Below are 23530 nucleotides of genomic sequence, written 5' to 3' on the forward strand. Positions count from 1 at the left end.
TGTTCAGTTTAACTATATTTAAAGTTCTAATCATTGGTCTCTATAGCTGGGTTCCATCCATATTTTTTGATGTGGTCAAAATGACAAAAGTTAAAATAAAAACAAACTCGACAAAAAGTCGTTTCTGCTTCCAGGCAGCAAACATTTAAGCCAATACGTACAGACACGAAAGAAAAAACACAGGATGACAAAATTGATAGAATTCCTGAATTCCAGTTAATGGAAATGAGTGTCATGCTTATTTTCTGTCTTGGGACGAGATTCAGATTTGTTTGTGCTCAGAACGAGGAAGTCCCATAACAGGGCAGCCACAGAAATCAGTGTCCTCACCATAAACAGAAAGATCAGGACATATTAAAGTAGTATAAGTGATGGGGGGACCCAGAAGCATTGGGTCCATCTGTAGGAGAATATAAAGGTTACAGCCAGGAGTAAACTTACTTTTTAAAAATGCAAGCAACTTGCCCCTTCGTGGGCGTAATTGTTCAAATACTTGCCTGTGTACGACTCCTGTTTTTGGACGATTCCACTAAGGGGCACACCAGATGAGTCAGGGCACAAAAAACTCACATTCTTCCCCATACCCATTTTTTCCCGTGCATGGATGTTTCCAAAATGGCACTGATCTCTCACCAGTTATTTTCACAAACATATATCATAAAGATAAAGACTTTCTCTGCAAGTTTCTCTTCAAAGGTCCCAGCCCCTTTTTACCACTATGACCCTATTACTCTGCATCCGGTCAAATTTATGGGTCATCCACATGTTTCCAGCAGGGGTTACAGATTTAGGTTTTGTCCTGTAGTTACAGATGACTGCCAGTATGGGGTGCTGCCAGGGGTGAAAAGTAACGAATTACATTTACTCACATTACCGTAATTGAGTACTTTTTATGAGTAATTTGTAATTTTCTGAGTAGTTTTTGAAATGTGTAATTTTTACTTTTACTCGAGTACATTTTGACCCAAGTACTTTTACTTCGCTACATTTGAAACCCCTCACGTTACTGAGTAAAACAAATATTGATGGTGAAAAATTAAATGCAGGCGGAAATTTAAACAGCTGTCCCGGAACTGAAAGTCAATTGCGTGGCCTTGCCTTGCGCGCGCCCTTTCCATTGTTAAATAATCTGGTGTGGTGGATCTAGTAGGCTACCTGCTCTTTGGAAGATGGCTGTTGCTAACCTAGACGTGGAGACTTTGGAGGAGGAAAGGTCCGAAGACGAAGAGGATACACATTCTGAAGAAGACGAAAGCCAGAAAAACCCGTGGCCAAATTTAGAAAAATTATTCGTTTTCAAACGCACGAAAGGCAATAATGTGATTATGCAGTGCAAGATGTGCCTGCCAGCCAAAACGGAGCTTTCGGCTTTCAGAACATCGACTTCAAACTTACTTCTTTTATACACCTTGAAATCGATTAAAACAACTTGTACTGAATTTGATTCATGACTCATCCTTTTTTGCATTAAGAAACTGAAAGTAATTAAGTAACTTTTACTCAAATTACATTTTAAATGAAGTAATTTTGTACTTTTACTCAAGTAAATTTTGAGATGGGTAATTTTACTTTTACTCTGAGTAGAATTTAGGCAAAGTAAAGATACTTTTACTTAATTACAATTTTTCAGTACTCTTTCCACCTCTGGGTGCTGCAGCCCATCAGCACCTCTATATTTGGATAATTTGACAGTGAGGGCCATGATCTGAACACATGTAGTTTCACTGCATCACAAAGCAGATCTTTGTCCACTTTGACTTCTTTCATTTTCCTTAGTAGAGCAAAGCTGAATAACCAACAACAGCACCACTGCAACAAAGAGCAGCCCGTATATTTCTAATACTGCCCCAAGTCAAAATGCTAACATGTTGCCATGCGTTTGCGGGAGCTCTGATGGATACCTCCGTGAAGCTTATGAGGACACAATTAACTGAATTCATAGACTCTGTCATGCAAAATTTCATCACATTCTGACTGGATGAGCCTTTAGAATTTAACTGGTGTTAATGTGTTAATGTTGAGCAATAAAGTTGTAACAATTTTAATTTCAGAATGTTTCTTTAATTAAATCATCTAATTAAACGTAACTCAGGTTTAAATGTGTAGATTTAATTATCACCCAGTGTCTTTTCATTCATAATAAATCAGACATGAAGAGCAGACACGCTCCCTGCTTATTACTGATAGGCACTTTTCATACTGCCTCACAGGAGTCGGTGGAAAATTAATTTAATGACTTGTTCAGGAACCCCAACTTGTTTAAAACAGCCTGATACCTAAAATAATTGAGTCAGGTTTATGTCAGCACGGAATGAGATGCAGCACTCTGACGTCTTGATAACCTGACAGGCATGAATCACATTTTCAAGGGAGTGATGATGACGTCCCAAGAGGCTTGAGAAGAGAAGAAGTCACAACCGAGTCTTCCCTCGATTTTACACATTGTGTCTCTTTGCGACAGCCCCAAACTTAAACTGTCTTATTGTGACCTTTCATCTTGACAAGCCATGGCTTTTAGTTTATCATATCTTTTTCTTTTCTTTTTTTCCATTGATCTGCCCTTCCATCTCCGCTGTAAAATAGGTCAGAGTAGAGTGTGTGCTTGGTGCTTTGTCAGTGGGTGTTATTTTTTAAATGCAGTCAAAACAGACAAATTCGAAAGAGAAAAGCACAGCGGAGAAAATAGAAGAGTGTGACGGTATGCTAAGGGGAGGGCGGGGTGGCGAGTTGCCAGGGTGTGAATAAGCTGCTGTCACCCAAGTCAAGGTTAACAACACAGCAAACAACTGGCTGATCTGGACAATGAGCATTAGTGGGTGTGGAAAAATTTGCTTAAGTTGGGTCTGATTTAAATAAGTCACCTTTCTTTCAATCCTCAAGATGCAAAATCCACATAATTTCATAGCATAATCATGCTTGATTCCGTTCTAGTTATTGTTGCTTTTAACAGAAGTGAAAAAACAACAAATGAGAGGATGAAACTGAAAAAGAACACGCAGGTTTTCAGGTCAAAACTCAACAAATGCGAGCATGCAAGAGCTGAGCAGGAGACACATCCCTGAAGTCTTGTCCTTGTCAGATCAGTGGGAGGCCTGCTTAACTATACATATTAATTAGTAGCGTTTCATCAGTTAAGAGTGAGTCAGAGCCAGTCACAATATGCTGGATAAATGCAGGAGAGGAGCACCGCTCTATCAAACAGGAAAACAAGGAAAGGCTTCATGAGTCACACAAAGAAAACTCCTCTTCTCATCCAAAGCAGACCACCAGAGCTTTTATAAGGCGTACACAACCCACCACCTCCAACACACACAAAAAATTCACAAATTAACAGAAACAAAAGGACACATCTCTATTAAAAGTTCTGACCAGAAAGTGTCCAGAAATATCAAGACTCCCCCCCCCCCCCCCCTGCAAGACTGGTGTGTATGAACATATTTTTGATGAAATGCTAAAAATACTGAGTAATGTAAACCTCAGTCATCTCTTCACCATGACAACCACAGATTCCAAAGCACACCTCTCTGAGGAGAGGCGCAGACGAAGGAGGGTTTGATACAAATAAGAAAACAGAAGGAAAAAAAAAAGTGTGTTGCTAATCATTTTTGGTATCACACCTATATAGTTTTCTTATTGTTATTTATTTTAGTGACTGCTGTGTCTGTATATGTGTGAGTGTCGGGAGTACAGGTGTGGCTGCAGTCACATCAGCTGTCAGAGTGCTGTTTATTTCATTTAAGACGACGTGACTCTTCCATTTTCCATGAGGTAGAAGTGGTTTGCAAATGTTTAATTAGACCTTGGCATTAAAGCTGCAATAATGACATAACATACATGCATTTTAAGAACTTTTAGATATTACATATGTTATCATGTGCACAGCAAACGGATATAGCAGCCGAAGAGCAGGGGCCAGATGCGTAAACAGTACGTAACCACAGAAACACCCTTTTCTGCACACAAGGTATTTATGAAATATACTGAGTTGTGAGAATGTGCACGCCTCACGCATCGTTCGGACCATGTTTTTAGAGAAATTTAGCCCTGATATGACGAGCAAATGGAAAAAAGGGAGTGATGATGTAGACCAAAAAAGGAAAGTTTCACAGAGCTTGATCAGTTTGATAGTGATTTGGTTTTGTATCGTGAAATGTTTCTGATGCGCTCTAACTCATATGTAGGGCAGCGACGCATAATGGTTGAGCATAATGGCTGTGAAAAATCTTGCTAATAAGATTAGCTCCTTGTGGAAGCTTCTTAAAACAAAAAATGCCGTGATCCATCAGTGTCTTCCTACTGATCATCTCCACATCGGACTGTATATTGTTCAGGCTTTTTGTTTGAGCACAAGTTGCCGGCCCCTGCCTGTGGCTTTGATGCCGTCTTTGTGTGAGATAAAACCGCATTTTCTTTCATTTATAATCCAGCCTTTTTTCTTTTTTTAACCTCCACAGGTTCCTTCACTTGTAACAGAAAGGAGCTGGTGGCTTCTGTTAACTTTTCCGTTCGGCCGTTTTTGTTTTGTTTGACATTACAGAACTAACACCTCAGAATAAAACATGTCATTTTCTCTACTTCACTGACTCTCTCATTAAGCTGTGGCGTAAACAAAATTTGTATATGCCATATTATTTTTCTCACATCATATGTTTCTCAGAGCACATGTTAAATGTAGCTGTCCTCATGTAAATTGCTAGCCTGGGCGTAGGATGGCGTCGCCAGGCTAGTAAATAGCGGCCTCTAAACGGAAATCTCTTGCCATGGGCTTGATTGCGGCTTTTGCTCGTGACATGTCTTTACAAAAAGGCAAAAACCTCTTTGTTTGACTTGGGTTTTTTATTTTCTGTTGCAATTTGGTTAGATTTCGGCACCAAAACTACTAAGTTAGGTTTTGGCAACAAAATGGCTTTGCTTCATGGAGACTTTTCGTAATATTAACCTTAACGTACGGAGCCTTTCTGACTCTGTTTTCAGTCAAGCAGACGGCTAGTTAAAAGGACAGCAAACGCCAACGGAAAATCCATTTCAAATAACCAAATGCAAAAGCTTTTCTTTGTTTACAATCTGCACCTAATTTCTCAGTTCAAGACTGAATCAGTGGGTGATATCAGCAAATGTAAAGATCTGTATTTTTTTCTTATAATTACTGATATATGATGCGATTTAAACACTATAAAAGTAAAGAACTCATTTCCTGACATGTATTTGCAGGCATGCATTGACCAGAAGCACTTTGTAGAAGTTGGTCGGAGTATTTTGGGGAACATTTTAGCAGAGACTGATGGTCAGAACCACGTGTTTGCAACATACACTTCACTCCCCGGTGCACATGCTTTTGCCACAGATTTCACCGTATTCTGCGCACACAGACACACGCATTATCTACAATTACACCCACAGCTCAACTGTAGTAGATTTCATGCATGCCAGCAGCATAAAGCCTCTTCACCCCTCCTCTCCCTCCCATCCGTACTGCTCTTCTCCCTCCATTGCTCTCTTATTTCATCGTGTACTCTCTTTGCAGTTCTCTGTTTCTTCTGCTTTTGCTGCTGCAAACCCCCGTTTTATTCTGCTTTCCGTCATTTTTTTCTCCCTTGAGGGAAAAAAGCCTCCTCCTCCTTTCTCTCTTTCTCCGTCTCGGATCCAAACACTGAACCTCTCGCTCTGCCTCTCTCTGGGTCCGTGTTTCCTTATGCATCTCCCTGTCACTGAGAGGAACAGGGACTTGACTCTCCCCTCTTCCTCTCCTGATCCTCCTCCGCCTCCACCTCCTCTACTTCACCCCTCGTCCTCTCGCTTCCTAACGGTGGGATAATGTTCTATTTCCAGCTGGTGATCATGGCTGGGACGGTGCTGCTGGCTTACTACTTTGAGTACACGGACACCTTCCCTGTGCACATCCAGGGCTTCTTCTGCTACGACAAGACCTTCTCCAAGCCCTACCCCGGTCCGGACGACACCAGCAAGATCCCCCCAGTTCTGATCTACTCGCTCGTCACAGCCATCCCTACCCTCACGGTAAGAGATGTACTTATTATCTAATAAATGTGGACAGAAAGGTTGAGGCATCAATCTTCTGTATGCTAAAAAGGCAAAGTTCTTTAAAAGATAATAAGAAGTTGTCAAAGTTAAAGTGGTAAAACTCTTTACAGTCTTGCAATGAATCATTTCTGGTGTGTGTGTGAGTGTGTGTCATCATTGACATTGTGAGCAGATTGGCAAGCTGCATGTATCCTTCACAGGCGTGTGTGTGTGTGTGTGTGTGTGTGTGTCTGCAAGTGTGTGGAGAGGGAAGAAACTGAGACAAGAGTCAACTCAAACCACACAGAGATGTACATGGAATAGGCAGAACAGGTCACTCTAAAACAACTAAGAGAAACTAACAATAGAGAAAGAATGCGTGAGTTGGAGTCGAGGCAGAATGATAGTGACACAGAACAGATCCTGCCTGGAGGGAAAAACCTTAGATGACAGATGAGAAGAAGAAAAAACGGAAACCACTTCAAAAAAATGCACGTGCGTTTTTTTTTCTTAATGTCCATTGTATATATGTGCATATGTGTGTGTGTGCATGTGTGTGTTGGCAGTTAGTTATTGAGCCTCCAGTGAGATGGAAGCCTGAAATGCAGATCACCTGGCTCTCAGCACAGACACAAGCCTGACCTGCTTACATCCTCCGGCATGCTACAAACAACACAGAACACCCCAAACAGAAGCAACCGACACATTCACTGGAAAGCAGACAAAAAACCTATTACATGCTCCGACAAAGCCCACAGCCTGCTCTTACTGCGAAGACAAGGATACCTTGCAACTGGATCACAGAACAAACACAGGCGATGTTTGTGTGCAGCACTGAGAAAGGCTGCAATGTGGTACCTGGGTGCAGTTTAATGAAGCATCTCCATTGGTTTACACCCAGAGGAGACTAAATAATATTCATAAGCTGCAGTTTAATGGACTCAGGGAATTTATGTTAGGTGATAAAGTTTAACAATGCCTTAATAACCAGGCTCACTTTTCTGCTCATATTGGTCGTTTTCACTTTCGTGACTGGAAATCTTGTAGCCAGTGAGAACTTTTCAGCATGGATTTCACATATGCGTGCCTGTAAAGAGAAAAAAAAACTCTTTTCAAAGTCCCGATGTGACCTTGGAGTGGAACTTGGAGTTGAACTGGCCCAGAGCCAAAGCAGGCGCCGAGTTGGTTGAGGAGAGACAGACAACTGCTCGGTGACTGAGAGGAGGCAGAGTAGAAAGTGACAGGACGCTACAACCTGACACTTAAGTTCAAGACACTCTTCAGAGACCAATAGATAGAACACATGTGTCGTCATCAGACATGTGACTGTACTTGGGTTACGCCCACTGAGGGGCAAGAAGACATCTGACTCAATGACAATGGACTTTTTGACCAGCTTGAAAACATGTCAAAACATGTCTAAAATTTCTTTGTTTAATTGTATTGCTGATATTAAGCAGTGGTTGGCCCAAAATTTTCTTCATTTAAATGATGACATACTGAATACATTGTGTTTGGGGATGCTGTGACGGCTGGCTTTGGCACCTTGTCTTCATAGCTTAGTTCAACTGTCAGAAATCTGGGAGTGACCTTTGACAGTCATCTGAGGTTGGACAAACAAATTGACAATGTCGTCAGGACTAGTTTTTCCAGTTGCGTCTCCTGGTCAAAGTTAAAATGTTTTTAAGTCGTCATGACCTTGAGAAAGCCCTAATAAGTCCAAGGTTAGACTATTGCAATGCACTTTATGTTGGCGTCTCCCAGTCTTCTCTCAGTCGCCTTCAACTTGTGCAGAATGCTGCTGCCCGTCTTTTAACCAACACCAATTTGATTCGGGAACAATATAACATTCATATAAGTAGGATAAGAAGTGACAAAAGTGACGAAAGTTCCCATTTCTTTGTTTAAGTGAAAATGGAAGTGAGATCTCAGTTTCTCAGCATATTCATTTATATATTTTTACAATGTAGAGAATGGCAAAATTGAGAAGGTTTATAAATATAAACGTCAAACTGACGATGTAATCAGTTCAAGCCAAAGTCCCAAACTAATCTAGCTGTCATATTTCTGGGTAAAACCATAGGCTGATGCGCATTAGTTGAGAAAAAAACAATCTATGATGTGTGCAGATCCTGATATTTATCTTCTCTGTGTTGAGATGACTCTTATGACAAGAGGTCAGCACACTGAAAAACGAAGCGAGCACGGCAGAAAGTTTAGGGCCTTTGGGACTTATTAAGTTTATAGTTGCACAGAAACCTGCCTATATACACACCATGTGTTTGGTCGATTTATGACTCCACTTCATGTTAGTACAAATGAGTATTAATGCAGTTAATGTTCCACTTAATATAAAGTGAAATAAAGGATCCGCACCTTCTTGATACTTCAATATATTAGCCACAGATCTGTGCACCGTCAGTTTATTACTCTTTAACATTGGCCTCCAGTTAAACTTGACAGCACTAAACTACAACCACTAACCCAAGACGAACAGACCTTTAAATCTGCCCAAACAGTGGCTAAATGACTTTGGATGTTGAACTAGGTCAGAGCTCTTTACATACAGTAGTTAGTCTCCCCTAACCTGTGCCGACAGAGGACAAGGTGTGTGTGTAAGTAAATCACAGTTTTCACTCCCCGTGAGAGTGCTAGTCTGGTGCAAATGTGTTGCAGATGGTTCACTCTTTTGTTCACTGCAAAGCTGTGCCCTGTTTCTGGCTGCGCAAAAGGCTACACAAAAAAAAAAAAGGCCAGTGACCTTTTGTATGGGTTTAGCGAGGAGGTTGAGATGTATCCGAGCATATTTACTGCTCAGCAACATGATTATATATCGTGCACCTTTGTATTTGGACAATTTTAGCATCAAGACAAAGCAAGACACTAAAACAACATTGTAATTGTAATATTTCTAATGTAATGACTAATTGTAGATTAGATTTGTATTTGATCATTGGCATTTACAATACGAATAGGGAAACCGACGCCTTATACAATAGTCAGTCACTGTTGGTCTAAAATGTTGGAGCAGAAAAACAGAGAGAAGCATTCATTCTTTTTATTTTAACAGTTTTCAAAAGTGATACACCTACACTAAAGTAAGTAATGCCTGTATGACAGAATTATGCTATCTGAATGCATCATTGTGAGAAATGCATGTAACACAGTGCCAGGCAAAGCCCACCTGGAGCCATAGGAGAACCTCATCACTGGTGCCAAGTGAAATCAAAAACTAGCATTGACAAATAACACTACACAGTGTCATTTAGGCTATCAATAAAAAAAATCGATGCAGTCAATAACTATCGATTTTCTTAAAAAGAAGATGTAAGCATGAAAAGCACACTTTGAACTGACACATTAGATCACTAATGACACTGAGCTTTTGCGAGTCTTCAAACTTAAATCAAGTAATGTTTGGAAAATCTGCTGATCTTAACATTTGAATTAACTATAAAAACATGTTGTCTGGGTGGCACGTTTCGTTTTTTACAGAATTTTAGATGACAATGCTTTAGAGTCGTTTATTGGTTTTTCCCTTTGTTTTGATAATACAGCTGCAAGCTATGCCATGCACTTACAGATATTCCTTTTTTATCTCGACACATCCCTTTTACTGCATTGCAAAATCAGAAGGCGTGAACTGGATTTCATTTCACTAACATCTCTGAGCAAGATGAAAAAACGACCAAATGAAATTAGTCATTGTTCAGAAAATAAATTAATATAGCCTTCAAAACCTATATCAAAAGAACTGTATTAATTTCCTCTAAACCATAAACTATTTTGTGTGGTATGTGGACACCAATACCAACTTTTATACAAACTCCTAAATTTAACAGAATTCACATGAAGTAGAAAACAACGCCAATGAAAAGCCTTCTTTATTAGCCTATTTACAGCTCGTATTTGAAAAATTTCACAATATAACATAGAAAGCATATTAAATGTTGAAAGTGAGACTTCTTACAGTTTAATCAAGAATATTAGCCATCTGGAATTTGATGGCGGCGGCATTTTTCTAAAACGTTGTGACGGGGTAACAAAAGACTGGAAAAGTAGGTGGTACTAAAAAGAATAAGCTGGAGGAACATGTTGCAACTAGTTAGGTTCATTGACAACAGGTCAGTGACATATTTAGGTATAAAAAGAGCACTTTAGAGAGGTAGAGTCCCTCAGAGGTAAATATGGACATGGGTTAAACAGTCATCTACATCTACAAAAAAGGCATCTACATATTGTGAGGAAATAAAAGTCTTTTAATATTCCATCATCTTCAGTACATAATACCACTGAAAGATTCTTTGGGCGCAAGGGACACAAATCAATACTGGATACCAATGATCTTCAGGCCCTTTCCTCTACAAAAGGTCCAACATCTGGTCTTCTCAGTTCCTAGATCTTTTACAGACTTGTTAAAGAGGAGGAGATACTACTCAGTGGTAAATATTGCTCCGAGTTAATAGTTTTCATAAAAAAAATGGTAAAATGTTTCACTTTTAACCTTTGACACATTTTTCATGTTCTATTGTGAATACTTTATAAATACTTTGTCTTGGGGTTGTAGCTTATTTGTTCGTCTGCTGACAGTGGAACCACGATAGAAGGGGAGAGAAAACGAGATTAATAGAAGAGATGACTGCTTTTGTTTAGTTACACCTCTCATCTCATTCTGTTGGTCGTTTTGAAATTGGACGCCTAATGACTTCAACCTCTTAATTTTGAACACCTGCCAAAATTGATTTGACTTATTTTGGCGGAACCCCTCAGTAGACAGCACCCTTTTTGCTCAGATTGAATCTGCTGTCAGAAACTTGGAGTAACCTGGATGCAAAGACACCAGAGGAAATATTAATCTTGACATTGTAGATAGATAGATCAATTCTGCTGGAATACTGTCCAGTTTCATCCTTTGGCAACTGCAGTATCTGCAATGTCATTCATGATTTTCCACTCAAACGCGTACTTTAGTTTGCTTTATTTTAAGGTCATCTGGAATGTTTGCCTCATGAAGCTTGTAGGCCAGTTAAACCTGGGATGAATTACTTAATCTGGCAAAGGTCCATCACAGATGTTTTTGTGCAAACTGTCTGTAAATCCTTAAAAAGAAAACATTTCTTTGTCTTCTTGCGCCGCTCTTTTTTCCATTCCTTTACTCCCCACGTCATCACATCCACGTTGGCCTTTTTACCTTCATGTTATATTCATTACTGTTCCTTTCCTCGCTTTGCAATTCAGGCTCCTCAGTGCTTAGTCTTGGACTGCTTCTTTATTTAGACATGTTTGTTTTTTTCCCCTCCATATTTCCCACCATATTCTGCAAAATTATCCCCGCACACGTATGATGATCCACTTTGTTAATTAACACGTGTATACTGTGAACTTGTGGCTCTTCTCACCCTGTTTGCTTTACAGCTTTGCCAAAGTGCTAATGATGTACATCAAAATATCGTTCTTTTGCTCCGACTCTCTGTTCTTAACCTTGCACAAGAAAGAGAAAACGTCTTTCATTTGACTGCAGTCATGCCAAGATGAAAGGCTGAGATGAATACTTCACTTAAAAAGAGGAAAAGTGTCACCTTTCATCTATGCTTTGTTCTGATATTTGAGTCATCCAGTTAAATTTAGGTAGCGCGTCACATTTTGAAGGATTTTCCTTGAGTCTTTTCTTTCTCAGACATTCTGTTGTAGATTTGCTGCTGTGTTCGGGATCATTGTCCTGTTGTATGACCCAATTTCAGACGAGATGTAGTTTATAGATGGCCTCATATTTGACTCTAGAATACTTTGGTATACAGAGGAGTTCATGATGGACTCACTGACTGCAAGGTGTCCAGGTCCTGTGGCTGCAAAACAAGCCCAAATCATCAGCCCTCCACCACTGTGCTTGACAGTTGGTATGAGGTGTTTGTGCTGATATGCTGTGTTTGGTTTTTCACCAAATGTGCTGCTGTGCATTGTGACCAAACATCTCTACTTTGGTTTCATCTGTCCAAAGAACATTGTTCCAGAAGCCTTATGGTGGATGGAAGATGGAACTTGTTGGGACGTCCACTGTCTTAAATGTTTTCCACTGGTGAATAATCTCTCTCACTGTAGAATGATGGACTCCAAATTATTTGGAAATGGCCTTATAACCCTTCCCAGAGTGGTGTGTAGAAACAACTACTTCTCGATGATCATTGCTGATTTATTTCCTCTTTGGTACTGTGTTAACACACACCAGACCAGCAAACTGCCAAAACCCTTCTAAACCAGCCATACTTTCTCAGTCTTTGTCTAATTGTGCCGCAATGAACTTTAACATTTAACACGCCAACTGAAGTCTGAGACATGGCTTTTTCCCTTTTTCTTTTTTTTTTTTTTACTATCCTTGGATGATTAACGGCAACTCCATGATGAGCCATGACCATTTGTCACTTATGCTCAAATTAGGGTTAACCGTTGTCATCCACATGAAGCCTTCAGCATATTTTAAATTAATCGTACAATTCTCACACATGATAACGTTATCCTGCAAAAGTCCTCTCCCCTCAGCTATAATAGCAGTGGTATGACATTTAACTGCGCTGTACCTCAGCTGAATGAACTATGACCGCACACCAAGCCCAGAGGGAAAACACTCACATTCATGCACATTTACACAAACAAGATCTATGCATTCAAGTCAAAGCTTTTTCCTTTTGGTCTTCCTTGTGGTCCATCTTCCTCCTCCTTTTTGTTTTCAAACACAGACCCACGATTAAGGGATGTATTCTGCTCTCCCAGGTTAATGAGACAGATGGCAAAGTGGGCTTCATAGTGGGAGAGGGGTGGCACTGATTGTTGTGTGACACTGTTATCCATGGGAGCATATGTGCTCGGGTGAGGACTTTCTGGGTTTAGAATCCTGCGCTTCTGTTTCTCAGTTTGGAACAGCAGGAGACAGGAAAAGAGGAGAGTACTAGAGAAGCATGGAGAGGGGGATGTGAATGCATGGCAGAGTTGAGATGTTAAAGGAGATATTAAGGAGGAAGTTCTATTTATGGAAAGAAAAGATTCATGTTGGGTTTTTTTTATCCACTGCACTCTAAAGATCTGGGGTGCTGATATCCATACGGAAGAAAAAAATCACCATAGTCTGTATGGTCTCCAATCTGCTTGTGGTCTCCAATCTGCTTGTGGTACTCTATCAGCTCTCATCTAACCGCTCATGATGATAATCCAGGCTACCGTTTTGATGTTCGCATCATCAACAGTCTCTGTGTTGTGGCTGTCACCTTTTCTTTTGTTCTGTTACCATAACCAGTTTCTCCCTCTCACTTTCTCTGTAGTCACGTCGACAGTTGCGCTTCAGGGGGGTTATTGCATCAGCTGTGCAATGAGCAGAGCCAGAGAGATAAGCGTTTTTACCTTCCTGCTGCCTATCCAGCGGTTTCAGCAGAGGTCACCCATTCCTGTGAAGCCAGATTAGACTAAGGAGTGTTGTCATTTCTGCCTCTGAGCTTTGATCCATTTTTCACTCAGGCAGAGATGAGACATACCTCAGGGGGTGCTGCATGGCTGGTGGACTGCCATGCTTCTCTCGATTCCTCAGAGGACTCCAGCAAACACCAGTACCCTATCTGCATCCACAACAGGGACTCACCAGGGACTCACTATCCTCTATTCTTACATGGGAACACCAGACTAAATCTGAGGGGGTTTTTTTTGTGTGCACCTGTGCGCATTTTACTCACCCGAGTACTCTGCAGGAAATGATCAAAGATGAATGGCAAAAAGGATTTCTGTGAAAATCCCGATTGCCCAGTCCATCATAGATGGTAGGCCTATGAGGTGGGCAGTCTTTGGTCTTCAGGGTTTTCCAAAGCATACAGGCATCTGATGCTGCATGGGTCTCACATTCCCCTCGGATTAAAGAGAGATTTTAGTTTTTGAGGTTGGCAAGTACTGAAATGGGACAATAATGTACTGTATAGTTTTTTGCAATATTATATTCCAGGATATTTGACTCCTTGGCATCATTGAGAAACATCCTGATGTACTTCCTTCAGCTATATTAGATGTGAACAGCAAGTGCTTATACTTCATTGTTGAGTGTTAACTGATGAATGGACTTCATTGTTGAGTGTTAACTGATGAATGGATGACAGATGGAAGTCTTCATAAGAGGGTTGGAGAATCATTAGCTTTTAGACTTTGATCGAGACCAGTTTGAGACTGTTATGTTCTCTCCTGTGTTTTCTGCTTTATCTTCACTTGTTATTTAGGCTTTAAAACTACTTAGTTAGGCTTAGGAAATTACTTGGTTTAAAGTACACCGCTTCAAAATGGTTCAAATTAGACTACTGAATGACATCCATTTTAACTTCAACTATTGTAAATGTAGATTTGCTGCTGTGTTTGGGATCATTGTCCTGTTGTATGACCCAATTTCAGACGATATGTAGTTTATAGATGGCCTCGTATTTGACTCTAGAATACTTTGGTATACAGAGGAGTTCATGATGGACTCACTGACTGCAAGGTGTCCAGCTCCTGTGGCTGCAAAAAACAAGCCCAAATCATCAGCCCTCCACCACCGTGCTTGACAGTTGGTGTGAGGTGTTTGTGCTGATATGCTGTGTTTGGTTTTTCACCAAATGTGCTGCTGTGCATTGTGACCAAACATCTCTACTTTGGTTTCATCTGTCCAAAGAACATTGTTCCAGAAGCCTTATGGTGGATGGAAGATGGAACTTGTTGGGACGTCCACTGTCTTAAATGTTTTCCCCTGGGGAATAATCTCTCTCACTGTAGAATGATGGACTCCAAATTATTTGGAAATGGCCTTATAACCCTTCCCAGATTGGTGTGTAGAAACACCTGCTTCTCGAAGATCATTGCTGATTTATTTCCTCTTTGGCATTGTGTTAACACACACCATGGGAAATTACTTGGTTTAAAGTACACCGCTTCAAAATGGTTCAAATTAGACTACTGAATGACATCCATTTTAACATCAACTATTGTGGAAGCAATGTGAAACCTATTCAGAAATATAAGACTCTAAACCAGAGGTCTTCAACAGGGGGTCCGCGACCCCCAGGGGGTCCGCGGAGGTACTGCAGGGGGGTTGCGAAATCTTTGGTTGATTAGACGATTTTTAACATTTTTTTCCAAACAGTTTTTTCTCACAAATTGTGTGCAAACGTGTGCCATCCACAGATGGTTTGAGGATTCATTGTCCCATCTACATGCATGTTTAAAGTTAAAATCTGTGGATTATTTGAATAGCTCAGTGTTGTATGCAAGATGTTTGTTTATAAATGGCAGTGGCACGGCCACCCTGTACCTTGCACATGTTTAAAATAAAAACATGAATATATTAACCTGTGTATTATTTGAATAGCTTAGTATTGAATGTACAATAACAGAGTAGCTATATTTATACACGGCACTAGGCCCCGTTAAATATAAAACACAATTGTATGCCATATAAATAGTAGGGGGGTCCCTGCTCCAACTCTCCATCAGTTTGGGGGTCCCTGGCCTGAAAAACGTTGAAGACCCCTGCTCTAAACTACTAAACAATCAAAAACAGGATTAAGGACATAGTTAAATTTCATGATAATCTGATGGATTAGTTTGAAGGAGGCTCAACAGGTCCACACAGACCTTCAAGCAGGAATAATTCCCTTTTCACCAAACAAAGAAGATTGTTTTCCAGGGAGCTCCTGCTGTTCAAACAACATTGTCTGATATGAGGTGTGGCAGCTGAGCCTGTGGTTAGTAGTAAGCGACTAACCCCTAGTCTGTGGCCAAAGGATCACAGAACTGCTCACTGCGAGCTCACAATGTCCAAGGACAAACACTGCGGGAGAGAGATAAAACCAGAATAATAACATCTCATTGATGCATACTCTAAGGGTTATAACAAAACGGGGAAAACAGGGCATGAAATTGAACCTGTTAAAAATAGAAGGGGAATGACAAAGGGTATATAGCCTACCCTCCCTCTTGTATGGAAAAAAAGAGTGAAAGAGAAAAGTGGAATGAGAGAGAATAGTAATAGTTACTCAATAATGAAGATTTTTTTGGCCCAAACAAGCTTGAATAGAAAACAGTGTGACAAGCTTTTCAGCAGGCTAACAGTGGTTACGATGTGCAATCTCACTTTGCTCAATGTAACAAAGTGTATACATGCAACACTGTTTGTGTGAAATGCCCCTATTTCTGTCTTTTCTTCTCTTTCTCCATCATGTTGTATCATTCTTATCCAACTGCTTTGTCTCTCTCATATCACACGTTTCCTGTCTTGTAACCACTCTGATTTTCTAACAGTCTCCTGTTAGCACTCATTCCACACAGTCAGAAACCTGGTGAGAGCTCCACACGAGTACAAGGGGGTGATGATCCTGATGTTCTCAGACTGGTGCACTGCCCTTCGTATCATCCATTAGCCCAAATCTTACATATATTCTGCACTGCAGACTTTGAGGTCGCTGTAGGATGATGTCACATAATGGGACGTCAGTGACAATAAGGCGTCTCTTTGTACTTTACACATGAATAGGTTTCCCAATGTTGTCAGAAGCATTAGGTCTTATGGCTGTAGTGCTGTGCTTTATCAAAGTGGGTCTGCAGTCGGTCTCATCATGCTTTAACTAGATGTGCTGATTATCCCACGACCAAGATTTTCTGCTAAATAATTAGCTTTTTGACGTTTCCCATTTACATACAATTATTCACTGCATAAGACGGTTGAGAAACCAGAGATGATCTCACAAGGGAGCTCTGAATCTGATCACTGATGTTTCTTAGTAGGATTACGCTAAAACTACTACTAAAAAATATTGGAGGAGATCACGATTACTTGTTAAAATGTCAAAATGCAGCACTTGTGTTGGTGCACATCTGTTGTAAAATATGATCAAATAATCAACTCCCAGTGGAACAGACCTGGGGTTTTGGGCAAGGTCTCAAATTAGGAAACTGTGGCCACAAATTGTGCAATTATTGATAAAGATTTATAATTTCACAGTGTGGCTGTGAGTGATGTTTTGGTGACTTGATATATATGATAGAGCTGTGGTAAAAGAATCCTACTAGATTATATTCCTCCAAAGAACGAGTGCCAGACTTTCATATCAAACTAAAGAATGAAGTCAAACAAGAACTGTCAAATGTATTAAGTGCTTTTGGACCTCAGGAACCTTATATAGGAACCATATGTTACTCAGGTGTGCCGTAACTGGTCCAGATGACATATTGATTGGTTAAACTACTGGGACGACACTGAAACCTTCCATTAGTAAAATGACTTATAAACTTTGTTGAAACTGTCACTGTTCTTAGCGTTTGCCTCCAAAAAACTGAACAAAACTCAGAAGACTGGAGCGACAGTGAAGCCCATGATTTATTGAGCCAATTTGCAAGAGAGCAATATTGTCTGCTGACTGGCCTTTACACGCTTCAGTCTTCCTATCTGCATTGCAAATGCAACCAGAATAATCACATTGTTCAGTTCATTGTTCATTTGTTCTTAACTTAATTTGTGAATCATATTGTTGGACTTGAGACCTGTTCAGGGTGTACGCCCCCCCTCACAAACAGCTGGGATAGACTCTGGTCCCCCCACTACCCTGAATTGGATTAAGTGGGTATAGAAAATAGATGGATGGATGACTCGTACTGTACGGACTTTACTAAAATATGTTTGAATAATTCTACAGGGCAGAGATATTGCACCTTGTAAGAGACGCTTATTCATACACACACTTAAAGTACACAAAGAACTGCAGATATATCAACAAGAACTTTTTAGTAAGTAAGTAAGTAAGTAAATGTTTATTTTTATGGCACATTTACAAGTGGCAGAGCCGCACCAAAGTGCTTTACAGTCAAAAAAAGAACTAAAAAAAATGCATGGAGGAAAAGAAAAAGAAACAAAAGAAAATATCAAATAATAGATGAAAAGGGCTAGAGAACAGTGACTGGTGGAGATTTAAAATATGAAAAAGGAAAAGAAAAAACATTTAATAACTTTTTGGATAACGGGTGCAAATGCTCCACTACGGTCAGATATATAGAAAAAAATAGAATAGAAAAGAAAAATACTTTATTCATCCCCCAATGGGAGAAATTCAAATTAGTCAAGTAGCTCAAAAAATTATTAATATTTACAATGATTGTATATTAGGAACAACAATAATAATACCAATTCTAATAAAAAATCAAAGGTTGTTCCTTTTGATGGTTTAGATCAAACAGTACAACATAAATGCCTTTAAGGAGTGACGATGTGGTAATGTAATCTGTTATTTTTGAATGGCTCATCAGAATTCCCGACCCCTTGATGGCAGGATGTGTAGCATTTTGACTTTACAACACTTTTATCTTTATATGTTTGTATGTATGTTTCTAGCTTTCCATATTTTGGCCTACCGAACAAACATGTCTATGTCCCAGCCAACATGTGTATGTGGACCCCACATGGGATATGCTCAGGCTACAGGTGCCAAGTGGAACCCATGTGGGTCAACTAAGTAGGTCCTACATGGGCAAATACAAAACCTAGATGACATATGTTTACCCCGTGTGGGTATTGCTCAGGCCATGTGGGTGCCAAGTTAACTTGGGCATAAAATGGGCTTTTTATCTTGAGTCCATCTGGATCACAGAGGTAGGGCCCATGTGTGCCACCCAGGTGGGTTCTCATTGTGAGCCCTAGTTGAGGCACTAATGGGTGCATGGGCATAAAATTGGCCACACAAATAGGATCCATTTAGATTTCTGCAGTGGCATCCAAAAGTGCTATCAGTGTATGGTTATAAAATGGGGAAACCCATATGGGGCTGGCATGGCCATACTACAAGACATGCGCTAAGACACACCGTGTCTGTTCAGTTCAGTTTTAGGTTGCTTTGGCACTGCAGATAGGAAAGCTTAAGTGATTTAAAGACATGGTTGGTAATCCTGTTCAGAAACACATTTTGTAATACTGGGTGAAATGGTCCGTGTATCCTGAGAGAAATCTATACAAGATGTATTTAGAAAAAGGGACGAAAATAATCAGACCTCTGTGGCAGCTGCAGGACTGAGAAAAAGCTGATCTCGGATTGGAGCGCCTACAAAAAAACAATCAGATGCCTCTGCTTTCTGCCTAAGCCCCCCTCTGTCGGCTCCCTGCTCCGTGTGCGCACGTGGTTCTACTGGCTTTGGATGAAGCACTGACGGAATGGGGAGGGGGTGGGGTGGAGCTTAGAGGAGGGGACACTTTCGAATCTTGCTAGCTCTCTTGCTAGCTCTCTAGGATTACCTACCATAGCTTTAATAGCCAACTTTGGATTATTGACAAATCAAAATGACGTTGTTAAAAACTTCCTTCAGTCAAGTCGAAAAAGATAATCACAGTCACATTATTTTGTTCACCAGCCCCCATCAAAATCTGATTCTGGCCTCTGTTAGTCAGCCCTGAGTCTCAAAACTCTTGATATCTTTCAACCCCAGTGATTTAGCTTTGATAGCTTCTTATTTACTCATGAATTTTTAATGTTGTAAAAACGTTTTTTTTTAACAGGGTTCTCATTGCCTCCCAGACTTTGCAGTCTCTACAAAGTCAAACATAAACTTTGAATTGTAAGCTCTAAATCAAGATTGCGAGACAAATCAGAATATTTCAAGCAATTAAAAGTCAGGGCTTCTTGCAGAATTTGGGCATTTCTTGCACTAAATTATCTTGCTATTTCCATCTGCCCTGCGTATTTTGGTTTTGATGGATTTCTTTAAACCCCTAACACAGATGGAACAGTGTAAATATTTGTCAAGGAAAACACTCGTGGAAATAATTCATATCGCTGCTCTGCAGCAGTGTCACCGAGCTTGATTGGTTCCTCGCAGCTTTGTCGACATCATTCTCAGTGATGATACAACAACAGACTGTTTGTCTCCTGCCTTTCTTCTGATCTTTTGACTGATTTAGCATTTTCCAAGTAACACATTACAGTAGTGAAGCTGTTTTACTTGTTAATCCATCCTTACAGATCACCATAACTTTAAAAGAAGCTCAGATTACATACAAAATAAGGTACATAAATGTGACATGTCTTCATAGAAAATGTTGTTTCCTTGCTTTTCGCTTTAATAATGTTCCTTGCTGCTCACTTTCATCTATCCCCAACTCCCTCTGCTCCTCTGTGGTCTCCACAATCCTCCACATTTGTCTCAGCGGTCAGAGCAAAACATCCCCGCTTATTGTCTTCTGATAGACTCTTATTCATAAAAAGGGCCAGTCTGAATGCACTTTCGCATTTGAGTAATACCCACTGACACGACTTGGGATGCGATTATCTACACACAGAGAGCAGAATCCCCCAGCTTCCGCGTGCAGATGAAAATGGGTTCCATGGTGATGATGCTGTTCGTACATGCTCAGCAAATTAATCGCATCATATCTCATGTCTGTATTAATGTTTCATTCCTTTACTCTTCTCCCTTTTTTCCACATCTAAGTGGTACATTTGAGTATGCACTGGTGGTCATTTGTGCCCTTCTCCACACTTACAGATTTTCCCAGTCTCACAGCCCCATGACACATCAGCTTGTGTCCTAGAATGACGCATTATTTTGATGCGCCACTTTATTGCTACATTGTCATTGCGTAGACTTCAAGAGGCACTTTAATTTCATCGAATTATTATCCAATTGCCACTAAACTGCAGTGACAGCCTCGTCATACGTAGAAGGGCAGTGGTAGGTCAACAGAGCGAATCCTGCTGCAGCAGAGAGATGATTTAGAAATCTTGGGTGAAACGATGCCCGATGTGATTCATACGGATGCCATTCAAACATGAATTATTCATTCCTGCAGTGTAGCACCTAACCTCTCGCCTTTTTACACGGCCTCCAAGCAGTTTGCTCGCCACAGCACCAGTGAGTGAGGACTAAAAACTTCTGAATAGAAATAATTGGTTATGATTCATTAAGCTCTCATAAAGAATCTTTTTATGTGTTCTTTGCATCTGAAACTTGGGGAAAATTGGAGATGGGACTTTTGCGATTGTCATACCTTAAGACCTCATTCTAGTTTGTTCAATTACATTTTTACATTTTCTGCACCAGATACTCCCTCACTTTTACTCAAACGATGCAAGTTTTTCAAGTTACTGGAGATAGATTCTTTTGAACTAAAATCAAACAAAAATTTAACAAACTTTATTGAACATGAAAGAAAGAAGAGGCTGCGGCCTTGATTGACTCTGCACTCCCTTTAGCTTTAAGTTCTAACTCAAAGGTGAATGGAAACCCAAAATGGGAAAAAAGTTGTATGCACAATGGAGGTAGTTTTGCCTCTTTCAACTAAGACTTAATGTGCATTAGGGTCCATTCAGTTAGGGAAATAAATAAATTTTATAAGTATTCACAAAGGGATTACAAATCAAAAATGACATCACCTGCTGTTTCCTGTCTGAGCCAGAAATTAGTCAACTTATTTGCCTGATTGGTGTCTTCCCACATCCCAGATGTTCCCAGAAATTCCCAGAAAGAAGATCTCTCTCTCCATTTTCCTCTTGTGGATGTCCACCACAGTTGTTATTTTTTCCTCCGAGAAATTTGTTTTTGTTTATACAACTATTACTTCTACTGAATTATAAACACAAGCAATTGAACATATACCACCATCTTCTGGCGACACTATGTAGCCTAGTTGATTTGCTTCAAATCAGTCCATGTGAATGTGTTCTTTTTTTTGCGCCTTTTCACAAGGCCGGGCTCGTGAAGTCAGATTTGTTTCACGAGTGAATGGAAATCAGACTACATTAGGACCCTACATAATTAGTTTGGTTGGGTTTGACTGTAACCAAACCTGCCTACAAGCAGCCACAAAGATCACAAATTATTTATTTTGTCCATACCTGATCAGAGAAATCATTAAATTAGGTTTTGGTGACAATATTGCATTTGTTTTGAGCGTTACCACTGTTCCATTGTCTTTTATTTTTGGGTTATTGTTGCTTTGCTTTTTAGCTGCTGTTTGTTTAGGTTTAGGCAAGAAAAAATGTCTTGCATGTAATTCAATAGAACACAATTGAATTGTGTGCTGGTGTTTGTTTCATGCATTTGCTTCCACAGACTACGTTTTTATTCTTTACTTTTTTGTCTTGCTGCTAGATGTGATAAAAACTACATCGAGGAATGCTTTGTCTATCCAGTCTTGAAATAATAACAAACTACTATTGCATCACAACCCCTGTCCCTAAAAAACTGGATGGATGGACAGTTAAATGTTTTGCTGTGAGACCAGGTTGATCAATAACAGAAGGTTACCGTAAAAAGTACTGCTGTGTTTCCAAATGAGTGCCTCCCACTCCTTTACTGCTTTTCCCCAAGATAAAGTGTTCAAAAGCACTCATAGTTGAGTGGCACCAATGTCATCTCACATTCTGTTGTGTATACAGGCTCGAGCATTCTGTAGACCAGCAGTCCCCATGGAAACGGCCACTTTGCTGTCTTTTAATTGCTCCATAAATGCTCACAGTCTGATCACACCCCTGATATATCTGATATGAAGCCACTGATTAAACTCCCACCCCAACAGCTTTGATTTCTTGCTCACATTAGTGTTTTGAGGATTGCCATGATACACCCAGTGGGGTTTTACTGTTTAATGGAAGAAACAACTCGATTGGGCATGCACATCACAGCACTGCTGCTCTGGGTGGGCCCCCTGCATGATAAGAACTCTTTTGACTTGGCTGGACCCACCAGAAAATGCTTAAAAGCTCAAGAATTGACTGAAACATGGCCATTCTCCTCATCTCTCTTTGGCTGTGTCAGTAGTTCTTTCATTTCCTTCTGCTCTCATTCCCCAGACATATTTGGTGCTTCACAATGTGTGGGGCATAAATGGAGATTTTCTGTTAAGTGTGGAGGAAGAACGAGGTTGATGGGTCTGTGGAACACAGTCGGTAATGAAAGTGGATTCCGCCACAGTAACAGCATGCAAATTGTCAGGATCCTTTTAAAGATGAGGCACATTGCTGTTACAGAAGGTTATTCAATGAGAGAGCTAGATTTGAGGTTGTGCCTGCATATTTTAGGGGCTGTCAGCTCTCATAGAGACGAGCCTTACAGTTTCAACCCTTTTAGAGATCGTCGGTCTGAAGAGGCACCACTGTTCAGACTCACACAGAGTAGTCACCTGACTAAAATATATGCTAAAAGCTCATCACAAAAAATGGCTATTAATGAGTTTACATCTCTACCTCATCACAGCCAGAGCCCACAATTTGTTAAAGAGATAATAATTAAGTTGGGCAATTACATAGTTTTCCATTTTACAGTTTTCCCTAATCATCCCTCTAGGTAGAGCTGTTTTTAATTTGTTTTCAATCTGGTAGTCTACAATCTTTTTAATTACAGCGTGTGTGTTTGGTTCTACATATGTTTGCTGAAGTGTCTGAAAGTTTGGGAAGCTTTTGGAGTATTTCATATTTCTGGAAAGCAATTTTTGTCCCCAAGCCCTGAAACCAAATAAAGAGGACATAAT

General features: G+C 40.1%; 1 protein-coding gene across 5 annotated transcripts in view; it reads left to right on the plus strand.

Moving 5' to 3' along the window:
* The window catches only part of plppr2a (phospholipid phosphatase related 2a), a 67882-nt gene that overhangs the window by 33046 nt on the left and 11306 nt on the right, over positions 1-23530 (plus strand). For 3 of the 5 annotated variants that reach the window (XM_075453325.1, XM_075453328.1, XM_075453326.1), the window contains exon 3: positions 5830-6018. In XM_075453325.1, the coding sequence (XP_075309440.1) occupies positions 5830-6018 (189 nt within the window). Of the gene's footprint in view, positions 1-5492; positions 6019-23530 lie in introns of those variants that run through there. The other 2 variants (XM_075453327.1, XM_075453329.1) reach the window with 1 other exon arrangement.

Source organism: Odontesthes bonariensis, chromosome 21 (assembly GCF_027942865.1).
Source record: "Odontesthes bonariensis isolate fOdoBon6 chromosome 21, fOdoBon6.hap1, whole genome shotgun sequence".
Classification (NCBI taxonomy): Eukaryota; Metazoa; Chordata; class Actinopteri; order Atheriniformes; family Atherinopsidae; genus Odontesthes; species Odontesthes bonariensis.